The sequence below is a fragment of the Echinops telfairi genome, unplaced genomic scaffold (genome assembly GCF_000313985.2).
Source record: "Echinops telfairi isolate 266 unplaced genomic scaffold, ASM31398v2 ScPeMD7_7468;HRSCAF=8506_0, whole genome shotgun sequence".
Lineage (NCBI taxonomy): Eukaryota > Metazoa > Chordata > Mammalia > Afrosoricida > Tenrecidae > Echinops > Echinops telfairi.
This window is the reverse complement of record NW_022111369.1, coordinates 61,951,711-61,970,135: the sequence shown is the minus strand read 5'-3', so window position 1 is coordinate 61,970,135 and position 18,425 is coordinate 61,951,711. Positions and strand designations below refer to the sequence as shown.

The following is an 18,425-nucleotide window of genomic DNA, read 5'->3' as shown; positions in this document are numbered from 1 at the left end:
CGGGTCTTTATCAGGCTTGACTTTGCTGCCAAACAAGCCTGGCACTAAACCCATAAGAGCCTTTCTTCTTTTGGAATTGAAGATAAGGAAACGTAGACCCCCTAATACTTACACTGTCATGGCTCCGTTAACCAGCAGTAAACATCGCTACAACCAGGCTTGTATATCATGTCCCCAAACCATGGCTTGAACATATTCAATAAAAAGTCATTAAATGGGCAACCAATTCTTCAAAGGTTGAGAAGCTAGCGTAAAGTGCTATTTGTAAGGCACTGACATTGCATTTAGGTATTACAAATATTCTAGAAATGATTGAAAGTATACGGAGGATGTGAGTGAGTTACAGGCAAATACTCTTGTCATTTTATAGCAACTTGAGCATACATGGAGTTTGGTATACTGAGGTACCATTGTATTGATGTGCTAGATACTGCTGCAACAATTAGCTCAGGCATAGGGACAATTGTGAGAATGCCGCAGGACCGGTCCCGTGTCCTTCTCTTCTGTTCTGCATAGGGTCACTGTGGGTCAGAATCGACCCAATGGTATCTAGCAACAACAACAAAAAGTCAGACAATTGTTTTTCTTCCAAAAGAGGAATGGACTGTGATCGTACTTACAGCAGAGCCTAGTTCTCCTGACTCGAAGGCATGGCTCTCTGCCTTGTGAAGCCTGTGGGCTTACAGAAGGAATTTTCGAAAAGTCTGGGGCCCAGGCGATACCCCACACTAAACACATTAAACCTCTGAGGACAGCACCAGATGATTAAAAGGTCTCCAGATGATTCCAATGCTCGGCCAAGGGAAGAGGTGCCATGTGTGGACCCCTTCACTGTAAGCAACCAGAGATGAGCGGGAAATCAACTTCCCCAGTCCAGTGCCAGGTGCAGAATAAAGAGCACGGACGTTGGAGTCAACAGACCTAACGCTCAGTTTTTAGCAGGAGATTTGAACCGAACAAGTTACTCATCCATTCTGTACCCTAACTTGGGTAAGACTTGCTGGGAAGATTGCAAAGGGCAATGCATGCTAAGTACCTTATCCAATGCCTGGCAAGAGCCGTAGCCTTCTCTTGAACCTGAATATTTATTTGGCTTTGGACTCTATATGAATTTTTGGCAAATTCATGACACCACCACCAAGAACGTCTAGATCACGAAGTGGCATAAGGATGGGTGGCCCTGGACACTGCCTAGACACTAGACTGGGGGGAGGGGAGGCAGAACCACATATGAGAACTATTGTTTTTTAAGGCACTGGGGAATAACTTATTTAGAGACGGCCAATGATTTTTCACAATCCTCCATCTAAAGAATGTGGCGTGGTCTACTTACCGAGTAACGTGAGTTCGTTCTCCAACCTCATTGCAGATTCAAATAATAACTGTTCCCTGTTGTCAATGCTGGTTTCAGCTAGAAAGTGGTTCTTCAGCCACTCGGCATAGTCGGCGTCACTCAGCACCTACGGAAGAAAGAATAAAGAAGGCCCTGGAAACAGTTGCGCGGTCTCGGAGGGTCTTCCCAGAGGATCCACGACAGTCTAGCAAGTCCTCAACTTTCTTTAGGTCTTGCTCTGGAAACACTCATGCTCGGTTCAGTTCCTTACACCATCTGGGCACACTATCAGACTTTGTTAAGTTGGCAGATGGACCCTATAGCCCAGGAGCTCATGCAATGGACAAGGCAGGGAGCATGGTGAAAGCCTGCTCTTGCTTGCTTCTTACAATCCAGCTTCCTGGGTTATTTGCTCAGCACACAGATTAAGGATGGTGAAAGGAAACAATCCTTACGCAATCTCCCTTAATTTTATTTTCAGAAATCATTTTATTGGGGGCTCTTACAGCTCTTATAACAATCCATGCATCCAGTGTGTCAAACACATTTGTACATATGTTGCCATCATCGTTTTCAAAACATTTTCTGTATAATTGAGTCCTTGGTATCAGCTCCCTCTTTTTCCCACCCTCCCACCCTCGTGAATGCCTGATAAATTATAAATTATTATTATATTCTTATCTTACACTATCCACTGTCTCCCTTCACCCATGTTTCTGTTGTTCATCCCCTGGCTGGAGGGGGGGGGTGTTATCTGTCAATCATTGTGACCAGTTCCCCCTTTCTCCCCCTTGTCCCTCTGCTTTCCCCCTACCCTCATGGTATCACTACTCCCATTATTGTTCCTGAGGGATTTATCTGTCCTGGATTCCGCGTGTTGAAAGCTCTTATCTGAACCAGTGTACATGCTTCAGTCTAGCCAGATTTGTAAGGTTGAACTGGGGTCATGATAGTGGGGGGGGGGAGCATTAAAGAACTAAAGGAATTTTGTGTGTTTTGCCAGTGCTATACTGCACCTTGACTGACTCATCCCTTCCTTGTGACACTTCTGTGAAGGGATGTCCAATTTTCTACAGATGGGCTTTGGATCTCCATTTCATGCATGGATATGATTGGTTTATCTTGGGTCTTCTGATCCATTATACCTGATCACGTCAACACCTCCTGTTCACACAAGCTGGTGTGCTTCTTCCATGTGGGCTTTGTTGTTTCCCTGCTAGATGACTTCAAGCCCAGGCACTATATCTTGTAATAGCCGGGCACCATCCGTTTTCTTCACATTTGCTTACGCACCCATTTTGCCTTCATCTGTCGGTAAGGTACGCATCACAGAATGCCAGATCATTAGAACAAAGTGTTCTTGGGTTGAGGGAGGACGTGAGTAGAGGCCCAATGTCTGTCTGTTACCTTGATACTTAATATGTAAATATATGTAAATTGACCCATACCCCTATCATTATATATTAATATATTTACATATATACATGCCTATATTTATACCTCTATAAATGTCTTTTGCCTCCTAGTTCTTTCCTCTATTTCCTTTTACTTTCCTCCTGTCCCACTATCACGGTTGATATTTTTTTGGCTCTCAGTAATTCCTCTCTGCTACATTGCATTTGATCAAACTCCACCAGGTGTTGTACATTAAATATCACCTTGTTCTGTGTGAACAACTGCCTATGGTGTATGTACAGATTCCACCTTAGCACAACTGAGTCTTCTGGGATTCCCATTCTTTGCAATGTCATCTCTAAATTGTCATAGTCTACACAGTTGGATGCCTTTATATATCTAAATACAGGTAAATATCTTTGTAGCATTCTCTGCTTTCATGATATCTCTTGTTCCATACTCTCAGCTTGAATTTCTGGCAGTTCCCATTCAGGGTACTGCTACAACTGTTTTATAGTTATCTTCAGCAAAATCGTATGTGCATGTGGTATTATTGATAGTGTTCGATAATTTCTATATCCTGTGGGACCATCTTTCTTTGGAATGAGCATGAGTATGTATCTCTTCCAGTCAGTGAGGGCCCTGGTGGTGTAGTGGGTTTCACTCAGGAGAAAGACAATCTTTACGCTCATAAAGAGGCACAGTCTTGGACAGGTCTACCCTGTCCTAGAGGGTCACTATGAGTTGGAATTGACTCCATGTCCGTGAGCCTTTTTGACTTTCCAGTCGGTTGGTCAGATGGTTTTGCAATTTACAATTTTCTTGACATAGATGAGTGGGAACTTGATTGCATGACACGTCAACTGGTATTCTGTCAGTTCCCAGAGACTTGTTTTTCCCTCAGACCTCCAGTGCAGCTGGGACTTCTTTCTTTGTTACCATCAGCTCTTGATCACATGCTATCGCTTAAAATGGCTGCACAATGATCAATTCTTTTTGGTACGTTAACTTTGAATATTCTATCTTCTTTTCATACTTTATGCATTGTTCAATATTTTCCCCATTGATTCCTTCAATACTGCCTTGAGGGTTGATCCGCCCCCCCACCCTGTTTATTTCTTGGAGAAATGCCAAGATTGCTATTTGTTTTGTGTTCTCTAAGTCCAGGCCTTTGCACATCTCACGGTCATACTCTGTCTTCTAGGGCTGACATTGAACTCTTCTGTTAAGCTCGTTGACTCCATCCTTCCTTCCTTTCACTTTAGCTACTCTATGTTCTAGAGCAAGTTGCTGAGTCTCATCTGACATTCACTTTGGTCTTTTCTTTCGTTCTTTCCTTTTTGAATGTTTTTACTTTCTTCATTATGATGTCCTTGATATCCCCCTACAAGTCTGCTGGCCTTTGGTTACTGATATATATGAATCCATTCTATTCTTGAAATGTTCTCCAAATTCAAGTGGGGTCTACCCAAGTCTGAATTGTGGCTCCCATGGACTTGTTTTCATTTTCTTTAGCTTCAAACTGGGCTTGAATATTAGAAATTGATGGTCTACACTGCAGTCAGCCCCTACCCTTGATAATGCTGTGACACAGTGTGACTCTGTATTACCTGTTTCTACAGATGTAGTGGATTTGATTCTTGTCTATTCCATCTGGTAAGGTCCATGTGTACTGTGTCGTTATTTATACTTTTGGGGGGTGGGTGGGAGAAGGTATTTCTAATGAATAGAACCTTGGTCTTAAAATTTTTAGCATGCAATTTCTAGAATATCATCCCTTCATACTAATAATACTAATAATAATGATGATGCCATTACAAACTATCTCCTTTTTATTACATAAATGGGACAAAGAACATACTGTGTCCTTAGGAAAGGCAATAGAGCATAATCAGTACTGAGATACTATTATAGTACTTTTACCTGGATTCACAGGCAAGGACTCTCATGGGCACCTAGCAAAAATAAATCAAGATCTTTTCCAAACCAGTCTGATTTCACATTTCCAGAGTACATTGAATGCTATGAGATAGACGACCGCTATTCCTCTAGCTCTGTCTAAGAGAGTAGGATCGAGGAATTGTTGTTCCAAGCCAAACTGCTGCTCACATATAAAAGCACGAGCAGAATCGAATCATACAAGAACTCGGAGACTAGAATCCTTTTTCACCCTCTGGCCCACACATTTTGAAGAAGACAAACTCCCCCACTCCCAACATGCGTAAGTTGTCAAACAGAGGACGTTCCCAGGGCCCAGGGAGGGCTGGATATACCCCCCTTGATATATCCAGGAGAACGCTGGATCATGGCCGAACATGTGAAAGAACCGAAAGATGGCGAGCTCGGTGTCCTCACCTTCTTAGCTATACATAAAGTGCGGAGGCCTCGTTTGGCATAGTCATCCAAGTGTTGCTGGGTTTTCTCTCTTACTGTCCTCTGGTGCTTGTCCAAACTGGCCCCATCTGAAACAAGGAAGGACACACAAGTATCCCCAGCAATCTGTCCTCTTACAGAAGTAACTTCAAAAGCAATAGTCATTGAAACCACAACAAACAAAAAAGCTTTTAGATTTGTGCCACAAATATGCCCCTGTAAAAGTGACAGCTTCCCTCCACCCCTCAGAATAATCTTTTCCTTACTGGGTTCTTCTTGTCAAGAGAAAGTCACCCAGAACTTAATACACACCCAGTTTCCACACCGCCCATAAGAAGATTAACAACAAAAGTAATTCTTGCTCTCATTGACTGAGCACTTACTGTTTGCTAGGCAGTTAGTCAAAGACTCAACACACCTTCCATTGAAATCTCTCATGTAAAGTGCCCACGAACCTATGAAAGAGGTAATAAAACCTCCACTTTACAGAAAAGGAGGCCGGCACAAAACAGTTAGGTAACTTCATTAAGACTCAACTAATGAAAGGGACCAGATTTGAACCCCACTCTGGACATCCCCAAAGTTTACGTGCTTTGCCACCAGTATTTCTGCAGCTATCATGAATTGGTCCCCAAATGCTTTGCCTTTTCTTCTCCGAGCCCTTTACATTCCTGCCACCTACGCTCTGAGTGTACCTACCTGGGGTGGCCACAGAGAGTAACTCCATAATTACAGAATCGGCACCCTTCGTATAAACCACAACCTGGTTGGAAAGGGGGTCCCGGACCACAACAGACATTCTTTTCCTTACTGAGTCAAAGGGCAGGATATGGAGGAGTTGAAATGTCAATGGCCCCGAAGCAGCAAAGTCCACCACGACTTGCTCTGGAGTCCTGGACTGTAAAGTGCATTGGTAAGCTCTGGCAGCATACACCAAGGCCGCTTCGTCTGGGCTCTCGGCCTCATAGCACAGGCCCAAGGCCAACGGATGTCCAGGAAGGGAGTCCACCTTGCCTTTGGTGACGCCTGCGCCACTGGTTTCTTTCTCCGTTTCTTCAAGGCAAGCTGAGTGACTAGCACCCGGGGGACTCTCGCTCATCTGGGAGCCCTCTTCCTCCACAGGCGATGCCAGTTTCATTCGACCAAAGAAAGAGACTCTGTTCACAAAGGTATTTGGGATGACAGAAGATGATTCTTTCGCACTGGTGAGAGACGGCGAACTTGATCTTCGGACAGACAATCGCTGGAAGAGGTTTTTAATCTCGTCCAAGGACTTGATGGGCATTCCACTCAGTGATGAGAGTCCTATCTAGGAGAGAGGATTCAGAAAGTCTCAAAAGGATGACACAAAACAGCTTCTAACAACTTTAAAGTTAAACGGGGAAAAAGTGAGGTCACAAATGAATTATAATGTTCACAAAAAATGTTACAAAAATAAAAGAAACTTTTTAAAAAAGATTTGATAATGGCAATGGTATTATAAATTTCATCAAATGTTTAGGGGGTAAAGTGATAGCAACCCCTTCCTTAGTGCTTTATCACATAGACTCATAATATTGGACCTTTGTGATTGATTTGCTGTGCTCAACATAATGGCCTCTGGATCATCCATACCATGACAGGTTTTGTGAATTTCTGAATGTTGCATGATGTTTACCAATATTATATATTGTAAAATAAAGTTTAGGAAGACTATGGGGCAATATTGAAAAAGCTATGAAAATAGTATTGATTAGTAATTTGATAAACACACAAAATGGCACATTGAGCTTTAGGTGCCTCATGCAAATGTATTTAAATGGCCTTGACTAATTAGAGTACATAGCTGTGAGGCAGTATCCTGTGAACAGGTGCCCGTTTGTCACTCTAGATTTATGCACCTTCATGTCTGAGAATAAGAATAGACCTTCACACCGACCCTAAGAGGTCCATCAAGAAAAACATGCATGTAGACTAAGAAGACATCATCAGGACAAAAGCAATGGTACAATTTTATATGTATCATTCACACCTAACTATTGTCCACAGTAAGAGTTATTGCTCTTATGATATAAAATTAGTTCTGTGATTTTACATCTAATATCTGCTCCACTTTTGTGTAAATGAATCCTGGACAGGAGAGAAACATGTATTTTACAAGGATTAAATAGACCAAAAAAAATCACTAAAGTAATCTTGAAATGATTATTTTTATGATACTTAAGAATATATATTCTTCATACTGCTTCTTTATCTCCATATTCTATAACTTCTTGAAACTTAAAGTGTCAAAGTAGCATGTTATTTGCATAGGATATACATTGATGGTTTACCATCACAGATTGTGCTAGTTGTCCAGTAAATGAATCTTGCATTAAAGATCTTAAACAGGCAAAAAAGAACAAATAAGTAAAAAGATTCTATGAGATAAAATGAGCAGACAGTAAATGACATGGCTAACAAGATATATTTCCCCTTTTATTGCCTGCCTTCTACATAAGATTGCGCTTTTTTTAAAAAAGAAGACCAATAAGCCAATGTAGCTCAGAGAAGAAGAGTTATGGATGTCAAAATGTGAATGTAAATTTCTATCTTTATCAAACTTTTTCTTGTTCATAACACGATTTTTTCTAAATGGTAACTTTTATTAGTGATAATACTTAAGATTTAATACTAATTGTCAAAGAATCATTAACTTCATCCTAAAAATTCCCACGCAAAACTGTCCAAGGAATTACAAATAGTGTTCTCTTAGAAGTAATTTTATACTGAGCATTATTTTGAAGGATCCATGCTGATGGATTTTCAGATTTATTTCCATCTCGGAAAAGATGGGTGAGATGCAATTTCAGGTGAGCTTTCTGCATTCCATGTGAATTCTGATCGGCTGCTGACTCACTATCATCCTATCAGTATTTTGAAATGTCACAAAGCTTACTTTCATATGCCTGTACAGATTTTCGTTCAGACAATAGAAATCGCACTGCAGCCAAGGAAACACCATTCCTTAAACAAAAGACACCAAAAGATGCATCCTCTGGAGAGGAAGGTATGGGAATGAAGGTTATGTGGAGAGGTGGGGGAGGTTGACTAGTCAGTTGTTCTTTACGTATCCATCTGTCCCTGGGTGTCCTCAGGGTGGGTCCCGGACCTCCTGCAAGCACCAAACTCTCAAACTGCTCGAGCCCTCAAATGAAATGATTTTGTGCTTTAATAACTTACTCACATCCTCCTTATACTTTATATCACCTCTGGGCTATTTATAATATTTAATACAATGCACAAGGGGCCCTAGTGGTGTAATGGGTTACACATTGGGTTGCTAACCAAAAGGTCAGCAGCTCAAAACCGCTAGCTGCTCCTTGGCAGAAGGATGAAGCTTTCTACTCTGTCCTACACGGTCCCTATGAGTCAGAATCTACATTATGGCAATGAGTGAGTGGGTGAACACAATGTAAATGCTGTGTAGATAATGTTTTAAGCTTCTTCTTAGTATATGAAAGATTATATTGACCCTTTAACTGGTTTTTTAGGTGCCCCTGCACATTCCTCTCCTCCAGGCTCCCCAACCCTGCCAGTATATTTTCAATTCATGGTTGGCTGAACCCATGGATGTTGAAGCCATGGATACAGAGGACCAACTTTAATCACTTTTCAAAGAGCAACTTTATAGTTAGAATCATTCTAAAATTACAATTTCCCATTAAATGAAGCTTAATTGGAAGCGATGCATTTTTGTGCTAAAGTTGACCACCTTTGAAGTTGCCAAAGGAAAATGATCTCACGGAAAATTAAAACTTAATTGGGTTGTGCTGCAAACTGAATTTTAAGTGTATATGTGCAAAGGGTCAGATATTTATACATGAGGAAGCTATCATGGCAAGCAGTAAGTCATCAGTCTCTAAAGCAAGTTTTTATTCTTAATTAGAAATGAATTTCCTATGAATGCAAAGTTACAAATATGCTTTGCAAAGCTAGCTTTTGTGGGAACTGCAGAACTTGGTAAGATTACAGGTATACTGCATTCCGAATTGATTGGGTGAAAACAAACCTAACTGTTATATGATGAATTGCCTAAAAGAAAGCCGCACATTACCTTTTGCTTGATAGAGAGTACAATGTTGTTGAACTCAGAGGCCACAAAGAAATCTCCAATTCGGTATGAAAACGAAAGTAAAATGAACAAAGCTGCATTCTATGAGTCTACTTTCACCAACTCTCCTTACAGAGGCAAAATAGTATGCTAGCTCTGAACCAGACTTCCTGAGTTCAGGTTTCACTTCCTTAAGTTCAAGAAACTAGTAATGTGACAACGGGCAAGACGCACAACCTGCTCTGTGTTGGTGATGTAAAATAAAATTACTTGGTAAGCCCTGCTATCCATAGTCTATGTAATTCCCACCAAATGACTGGGTGAGAGCATGCAAATAGGGTGTATGGGACTAACGTGAGGGGGTTGGTCAGTTTTGTCAGTCTGCTGGGTATAAAGTGAGCCACCTCAGAAGCAAGAAGAGAGAATATTATGACTGCCAAGACTAAAGAGCCCTGAGAGTGAATTACTACAGGGTGAAGCACCAGTAGCAACAACCTGAGACAGAGCTAGTGCAGGGACTGCGTGAACCTGAGTCCCTTTATGTAGGAGACTGGCTTGCAGAGTTTCCTCGGGACATTTATTGGTGCCACATGAGATTTATAACACTTGCTTGAGCAGGACAGAGGCCAAGGACCATGTGGCTGAACGGAAGCACTGAGACTGTTTTCTGATCCTCGCTTGACACCTGTTAACTTCCCTAAAAGACCCCCATACTTGTGAGTGCTTTGTGTGAATTCTATGTGGCCACTGAAACGAATGATGGAACCAACCAAAGAAAGAGAGTGCGAAGGGAAGGATGCTGGATGTCATAAGAGGGGAAAGAGAAGTTGAAGGGGAGGCATGTTTGACCTCCCCCTATCGGCAACCGGCTTGGGCTGCTATGGGGTTGGGTTTCCTCATGTAGCTGGAGGAGCTCAGACATGACTTCCATGGCATTTCTTCAGAATTTAACCCACAGGATTGTTCAGAGGATAGAAGATGCTAGTCTAGGTAAGGCCTTTAGAACGTTATCATAAATGATGAGTAAACATTTGTTGCTATTATTTTATTATTATTCCCTATAGCAAGGCTCATACAGGTACTTTTAAGCCTGAAGTTTCCATATGGAAGCCATTCCTTGTTTCCTTTAGAGATGTTACCTTTTGTCGTGGCTGGTTAGGCGCAGAAACCACCACTGTGTTGCAAATGGCCAATGCAATGAAGAAGTCCATGATGCACAAAGTCTCCCAGGATGGACTGTGGGCAGGCGCATCTGGCTGGTGGGAAAAGTGTGGCGTGATCTGACGAAACTTGTCTACAAGCCTGGTGTCTGGTACCACATCTGTTTCCTGAAGGTCCAATAAAATGGTGTCAGTCTCAGGATTTAAAATTCAGAATTTTTAATCGCTCTGAGAAGTAGCTTTTATCATTAGAATCTATGAAACATGAGACGGTATACCTCATGTTTCATAAAAAATTAATAATCAGGTAAATAGCGTCAGAGGAAGTGAGGATAGAGAAATAAGAAATATATAATATAAAGTGGGAAACCCAGAAAATATAATTAGCCACCTTAATGAAGGCTAACTTGACTATTATCCTCAAACGAAACGGGAGCTAGGAGCAGTACCTTACCCTAAAGTCTAGTTGTATGTGGGTCTTTTTCTTTTTGTCAATGTCAATGTCAGAGGCATACAATGTCAGAGAACGATCTTAGTGTGCCCAGCAGCCTACCTTGCCCATAGAAGAGTCAACAGCAATTGAGGAATGCCAGCTCACATTAGCATGATAACATTCTTTATAGCCCATATTATTGGAACCAAATCGTTGGTCTCTTAATTTTTCATTATTATAGAACTCAATGCCCTCAAATAAAAATTGGGTAACAGATTGAATTTTCCCAGCAATACCCTACAAGACATTACAACACACATTCTTTCAAAAGAGATTTCTGATGATCAAATACATGTGGCAACGAGGCCTGCACTGGCCTCTGAAAGATTCTTCGTGCAAATTGGCCCTAAAGTGTTCTGTGATGACACAGAAACAAACAACCCCAAACTGCTCCACTAGTTTAGCGCACATGCTTCCCACCCTCTTCTGAGAGAATTAGAAAAAGGCGGAGCTTTCGCCTCCATCAGGCCTTGGAGATCTGCAGAAGTAACTCTACTCTGTCCTCGACGTCGCTACAAGTCGGGACTGCTGACACAACGACAGAGAGTTGTTGTTTTCTTCAGTTTCAACAAAAGAACATTGTAGTGCAAGTCTGCTCTTAATCTAGCAACCGAGAATCAGCAATGGCTTTAGAAAATTTCCACCCCAGTCAATAGAAGGGTAAGCAGCTCGGCACCAGGTTTCTACAATAGCACGGTTTGATTTTAGTGGACTCCTGGATGTGAGGGGCCTGCAACCTTCATTGGTTTCAGGAAAGCTGGGGGAGTTTATGGAGGGGGAAATTAAGATCTATAGCCGGTGGCCTTGTATTTTGCATTTAGGAGTTTGGTGGATGGAAACAAAAGCTTAATAAGCAAAGATCATGTGCTAAAATTTACATGGGCGTGGGGCCAAGTCCTAACATCACTGTGGATCACTTGGCAACCGACCTCAGACCACTGACTTAACCAACTGAGTTTCCTCTTCTCCCTCCACATAGTCGTAAAACTTACGTTGGCAGGATGGCTGTAGAAAACACATGAGATGCTGAACAAGATGAGATCAGGCAGCAACCACACAAATAATTTAATGTTTCTTTCCCAGACTTCATAACTTCTCAAGTAGCATTCTCACCTTCCAGCCTGTTACCAGATGTACAACGGTAACATCTGGTTAAAAGGTTCAAGTTACCTATGGTCATTCTGTTGAAATACATCAATTTCTTCTACTGCCCCATGATATTTGACCTGGCAGCATTTGAATCTTGTCTCACTGGATGGATTTCATAGCTGCTCATCGGATGGCCCATCACTCGTCTGCCAGTTGGCCATACTGCGGTGGCCTGTGTGTTGCTGTGATGCTGGAAGCTTTGTCTTGCTGCATAAGATCTCTTTAGAGTATTGAAGAGCAAGAACGTTACTTTGAGGATTAAGGTGCACCTGACCCAAGCCGTGATGTTTTCCATTGCCTCATACGCATGTGAAAGTTGACACTGAATAAGGAAGAACGAAGAAGAACTGATGATTTTGAACGGTGGTGCCGAGAAAGAATATTGAAAGTTCCGTGGACTGCCAAAAGGACAACTTTGTCTGGAAGAACTACAGCTAGAGTGTTCCTTCGAGGCAAGGATGGCAAGACTCTGTCTCCCCTACTTTGGACACACTGTCCAGAGAGACAAGTCCCTGGCAAAGGGTATCCTGCTTGGTAAAGGAGAGGGACAGCAAAAAAGAGGAAGGCCATCAACAAGTTGTATTGACCCAGTAGCTGCAACAGTGGGCTCAAAGCATAGAAACAATTGTGAGGGTGGCACAGGGCTGGGCAGTGTTTTGCTGTGTGGTGTGTAGGATCACATTACAGCAGCTTGCGAGTCATTACAGCTGATTCTCAAGAGAAGTCAAGTCCTGTGGGAAGAACGGCTGGTATAGAATAAAGGAAGATGGAGAGTGGAGACATCTCTGATCTCTGCCGTGTGGCAATTGGCCTTGCAAGGTGTGGATTTACATGCTCCTCCAGACTGACGCTGCTGGCAGGCAGATGGGGCGCCGATGCTGGTTTTTCAATTAGTCTGAAAGTCCTGCTGAAATCTGTTCCACATGCTAACAACATGCAAACCTCCACTGAGGGTGACTGCATATAAGCTACATGGAGCATATATGGAACCCAGGTCTCCTACATGGAAGGGTAGAATGTCCCGCATGAACACCCCCACTGCCCCCGACCCTCTATAAATGGGTGTAGCTTTGAAAACATACAACATCACCATAAACCCCTATTGAATCCATAGAACCAGAATGAACGCACGGCATTTCAGGACAGCACAAAGGAAAAGTTGGATGGAGACACGGAGGGCTTTAAGCAACTTCATTCAACAACCTCAACGTATACGTTATTGAGAGTAGATGGGCCCGATAGTGTGCTGGACGTTGTGCATCAGACTACATACACCCTCGTAGTCATGAGACTACTGGTGCCCTGTCCGAGGCAGAAACAAAGCCACCGGAGGGAAGAACGTGTCAAGAAGAACCCCGGAGTAGGGAGTGTCTGGGAAGTCCTTTCAACAGAGGGGATATTGAAGGCAGTTCTTAAAGAAATAAATAATGCCTCGGATTTAGTGCTTAGAGGTGGGCTGCGAGGGGAGAATACAGCCTAGATAGAGGAAACGACACAACAAAGGCACAGACCTATGAAACCACGAGGCACATGTTTTGGGGTTTTTTGGTTTTTTTTAGGGTAGCATTCTCACCTCCTGAATGGCCATGATCTCACCAGCCAGGTCCACGCACAGCGTGGGCAGAGAGGGCAGGAGGAGAGTTTATTTCTAACCAAGGCTTATATCGAAGCACATCATTTGATGCCTCGTTCAAGAAGGAGATAAAGCTGGACCAGGGCAGGGCAGGGAAAGTGCGGCACAGGGCAGGCTACGCCTCTCACCTGTGCGTCAGCAGGAGGCTACCATCAGGTTGAGTGGAAGCTCAACAGTGCCAGATGCAACCGATGAAAAGAACTAAAACTCTCACACTGGAGGCCGAGCCTTAGCGTGAGCAACACAGCTGGTCTGCTCCCATTCCTCTCTTACTTCCGAAGACAGAGAAGCACGCTGTCTCAATGTTTAAAACGAATGCATGTAAATGGCAGGGAGATAGGGATAATAGGTTTTACGTCTCGTGTGCCACAAGAGTGAATGCCTTTGGGCTGGGCTGACCCTTCCATTGCTGCAACCTGCACATTTGTTGGAACTTTGAAAAGAGCCCAGGGATCCCCCTCGGGACCTCCTCCAGACCAGCAATCACAGGTCTGGGGTTCGCTCAGACCATGTCTCCACTGGTCAAATCACACCATCAATCCGATCGGGTACGCCAGGGCTGCCCAGGGCTGATTTATTCCTGTCATAGTCACGTCATAGTCAGAGGCCACCAACCAGCTACCAGTGCCCTGGCTGGTAAAACACACCAATCCATGAATTGGGAAAGGGAGCGAGGGGAAGAGATGCTAGAAGAGTAGTTTGAAGGACGGCAGAACTTGACATTGATAACCATTCACACGAGGACTTTCCTGTTTCCCATTTTTCAGATGGTCTCCTATTTTCTTTCGGCCATAAGGTGCCCTTGCCAAGCGGAGGGACCAGGTGTTTTGTTCCCAACACAAACCCCATTGGGCCTGAAAAACACATGCTGTAGAGCTCGGAGATGAAAATGCCCCGTTTAGTGCTAGGAGTGGGGTGGAGGACATAGGCTTGGTGGGATTTGCAGGAAGACTAGATAGAAGTATCAAAACCCTGGAGAGCTCCAAAAGACCTCTGCCCTTCCCTATCAACTAGACCTGTTTACCTGTCCACAGGGGACCTCTGATGAGCTTCCCTCAGGCTCAGAGAGGATTGGCCCTGACCATATATATATATATATATATTTTTTTTTTTTTCATTCAGAAATTACATGCTATAGCTCAACACTGAATTATGTCCCAGTATTTGGAAGCGGTGCTTTTATTTGTTTGAACTTCTAATTATGTGTGGCAGTCCCACTAAACATCAATTCGGTCATCTCTTCTGAGGTAGAAAAGACAACAGCATTGGACTTTAGCTCATCAGGGGGCAGCTCTGGCATGGACACCGTGGATGTACACGATTCAGCATGCATTCACACTTACAATGGGGCTGCTGAAAGCAGCCTGTCTGGAGTGAGGCACTTCACCAGCTCCTTCTCCATTTCCCAGAGCAAAACAGCTTCCAGAAAGATGAGCGGATGGTTTGCTTCCCAGAGACCCGTGATGAGCTGTCCTGCAGCTGGCAGTCCTCAGTTTCCCCAGGTTGCTTAGTGAGCCACTGGGGCTGCCTCCAAAATCCTCCTCTTCAGAGACCGTTTCCTGATAAGACTCTAATCTCCTGGCTGAGGGATTAAAAAGACAAAACAAAACACTATGTCATTACCTGAGAAGGGCCATTGGCAAGCTCAATGTCGGGCAGTTCAATAGCAATTTCATACCGTATTTTCCCTCTTCGGACCCGGCATCCTTCTCCCGACCTCTTTTAGGTCAGGAACTTACCGCATTGGGGGCAGGAGGGATAGAAGCAAACAGAGGAACATCCCTTTATGAAATCTACGACACGGGGGAGGAGACGAGCCAGTCAGGGTGCGATGTAACAACGATGAGAAATACAACTTTCCTCTAGTTCCTAAATGTTTCCTTTCCGCTCCCACTACCATGACTCGAATTCAACCTTGCAAGTCTGGCTAGACCAGAGGAGGTACACTGGTACAGATAGGAACTGAAAATACAGGGAATCTGGGGCGAATGAGCCCTACAGGACCAGTGGTGTGAGTGGTGAAACAGGGAGGGTAAAGGGAGAGTGGGTAGGAAAGAGGGAACCAACTACAAGGAACTATATGTGACCTCCTCCCTGGGGGACAGACAACCGAAAAGTGGGTGAAGGGAGACGTCGGACAGGGCAAGATATAACAAAATACCAATTTATAAACTGTCAAGGGCTCATGAGGGAGGGGGAAGCGGGGAGGGAGGGGAAAATGAGGACCTAATGTCGGGGGTTTAAGTGGAGAGAAAAATGTTTTGAGAATGATGTACAAATGCGCTTTACACAATTGATGTGTGTATGGATTGCGATAACAGTTGTATGAGCCCCTAATAAAATGTTTTAAATAAATAAATCTACGACCTGACCTGCACCTGCACCGATACCGCCCCGCCTGCGACTTTAGCTAGCTTTCTCTTGTTGCTTTCAAAACACCAGCATCCTCCCCTTGTGATCTGAATACCACCGCTCTGCCTTTCTCAAGGACTTCGCTCTTGGAATTCTAGGGTTCCCCTGCTGCTCGTTCCACTGCCCTGTCCCCGTCTCCCCTCCGACCCTGATCTTGTCCAGGTCACGTTGCCAAATCAAGCCACCTCATCTCTGTCCTGGTCTCAGCAACATCCAGCGCAGCTGGCTGACCATTCTGTTTTGAAATGCCTCATGGGGGCTTTCCCCACCCACTTTGATTGTTACTGATGTGCTTTTTGTTCATCATATTTTTAAAACACATTTACCTCTTACTTCAAAGGCTGTCCTTTGTCTCTATGGCTACAGTCCGCTCTTCCATTCAACCCAAAGTGTTGGAGGGCAGTAGAGGCTGCCGGCTCCTCCACCTACACTGTGGCTCTCAGCCCGTGGGTCGTGACCCCTTTGAGGTCGAATGGCCCTTTCACAGGGGTCACCTGATTCATAACAGTAGCAAAATGACAGTGATGAAGCAGCAACAAAAATGATCTTATGGTTGGGGGTCACCACAACCTGAGGAACTGTATTAAAGGGTCACGGTATTAGGAAGATTGAGAACCACTGACTTACACCCTCTTTTCTCAGAGATCTTTTGTAGGCCCATCTCACGACCTATGTGACTCTCCGATCTCTGTCTTCAGCTCTGGCTCATTCTTAGAAGCCAGTTGTATATCTCACTCTCTGCTGGATACCTCCACCTGGGTGCCCAAAGGTTTCCCCACCAGATCGCTCTCTGGAAGGTTTACTTTCTTCTCTTCCTGCCTTATGTTGCTGGGTCAGTGCAGACTTCCCAGTTCTGACCACTTTATTGATTATAGATTGGTATCTCAGCTTCCTTTTCCCAATTTTATTCCACTCCATAACACTTGCTGCCATTTACACACTATACAGTTTACCGGTTTTGTTGTTGTTAAACCCTCTAGTAGAATGTAAACTCAGACACTGACAGCAAGTGATTTGATTGGTTCTTGTGATATTCCCACCATGAAAGACAAAAATGGCTGAGAGATATTTAAAAAGTCTTTGTTGAGAAAAAAAAAAGTGTTTCAAATTCATCCAGGGAAAGCATCAGCTCTCTCCCTGGCCCAAGCCCACATGTCCCTTCCCTGGGGCTCCCTCACCATTGTAAACGGCACCTCCATCTCCCCAGTGGCTAAATATACAAATCTAGAATTCTCCTTAATTTTCCTCTTCCTCTCATGCTGCAATGCAAGCACCTCTCCACTATATATCCCCCACATGACCCAAGGCCCTTCACTCCTCTCCATCTCCATTGCCACATAGTCCAAGCCATCATCATCATGGCAAGTGGGCCCGTGAAATTGCCCCCGAATTGGTCTCCATGCCGCTCTGTAATGCACTGGTGACACATTAGCTAGAGTGATCTTCCTGAAAGATAACGCGGGTAAGAACGGTCTTGGCATAAAACTCTTTAGTGGCTCCCAAATCACAGAGCAGGCTCTTCCTATCCTGGCTTCCCAAGCTCAAGTTGACCTGACTTCTCTCACTTTTCTTGCTTCTCTTCATTCACCTACCTCTTCCCACCACCTAGGAGTTGAATTTGATTCACAGAATCCCTCTCGGATGGAGTGGAACTGCCCCATGAGAAGCGGACTGCTCTTTCTCCTGCAGAGGAGCTGTGCTGCGGTTCAAATCAGCGACCTTTCAGTGAGGTGCCCAGTTCTAACTCATTTTGCCACCAGGGCTCATCTTTCTTCCATGTTACCACTGAAATCCAGACCCACTAGCCTTCTTTCTGTGGAAATTACCAAACATTCTAGTTTTAGGCCCTCAATACAAAGTGCTCCCTCTACCTGGCAGGCTCTACTGGCCACTAAAGAACCCAAGATTAGTTCATTCCGATCTTGGTTCTAGAAAGACCTACCTGAGCATCGGAAGGAGCCACCCACTCATTCTGCACGACAGCAGCTTATTTCCGTTCCCTGAAAGGGACTTAACACAATCTGATCATTTTCTTGACTTAAAAAATTAATTTATGGATTAGTGTGTTTTGCAATAGAGGCTTTGCGAGAATTGAACTTTTGTCTGTCTTGTTCATTACTGTATCCAGTGTCTGAAATACAGTGTTGAGAGTAAACATGTATGTACTGGATTGCAAGATGCTTCCAATTCAGCCCAAGTCTAACTCCTGAGTGAAGTGTAACATGCTGGGTTCAGATCCTCAGGTAGGCAGTTTGAAACCAATAGCAGGTCAAGGCCCCCAAACAGCTCCATGGGAGAACGATGGGGCTTTCTACTCTCATAAAGAGTTACTGTCTCAGAAACTCACAGGGGCAGTTCTACCCTGTCCATTAGGGTCACTGTGAGGCAGCATTGAGTCAATGGCA

General features: G+C 43.9%; 1 protein-coding gene across 1 annotated transcript in view; it reads right to left on the bottom strand.

Annotated features, from left to right (window-relative positions):
• The window catches only part of ATP10D (ATPase phospholipid transporting 10D (putative)), a 144,008-nt gene that overhangs the window by 35,543 nt on the left and 90,040 nt on the right, over positions 1-18,425 (bottom strand). Inside the window, exons 10-14 of the mRNA XM_030888553.2 lie at positions 14,952-15,190; positions 10,313-10,501; positions 5,801-6,410; positions 5,084-5,190; positions 1,334-1,460 (exon numbers count right to left, since the gene is read on the bottom strand). Of these exons, the coding sequence (XP_030744413.1) occupies positions 1,334-1,460; positions 5,084-5,190; positions 5,801-6,410; positions 10,313-10,501; positions 14,952-15,190 (1,272 nt within the window). The remainder of the gene's footprint in view (positions 1-1,333; positions 1,461-5,083; positions 5,191-5,800; positions 6,411-10,312; positions 10,502-14,951; positions 15,191-18,425) is intronic.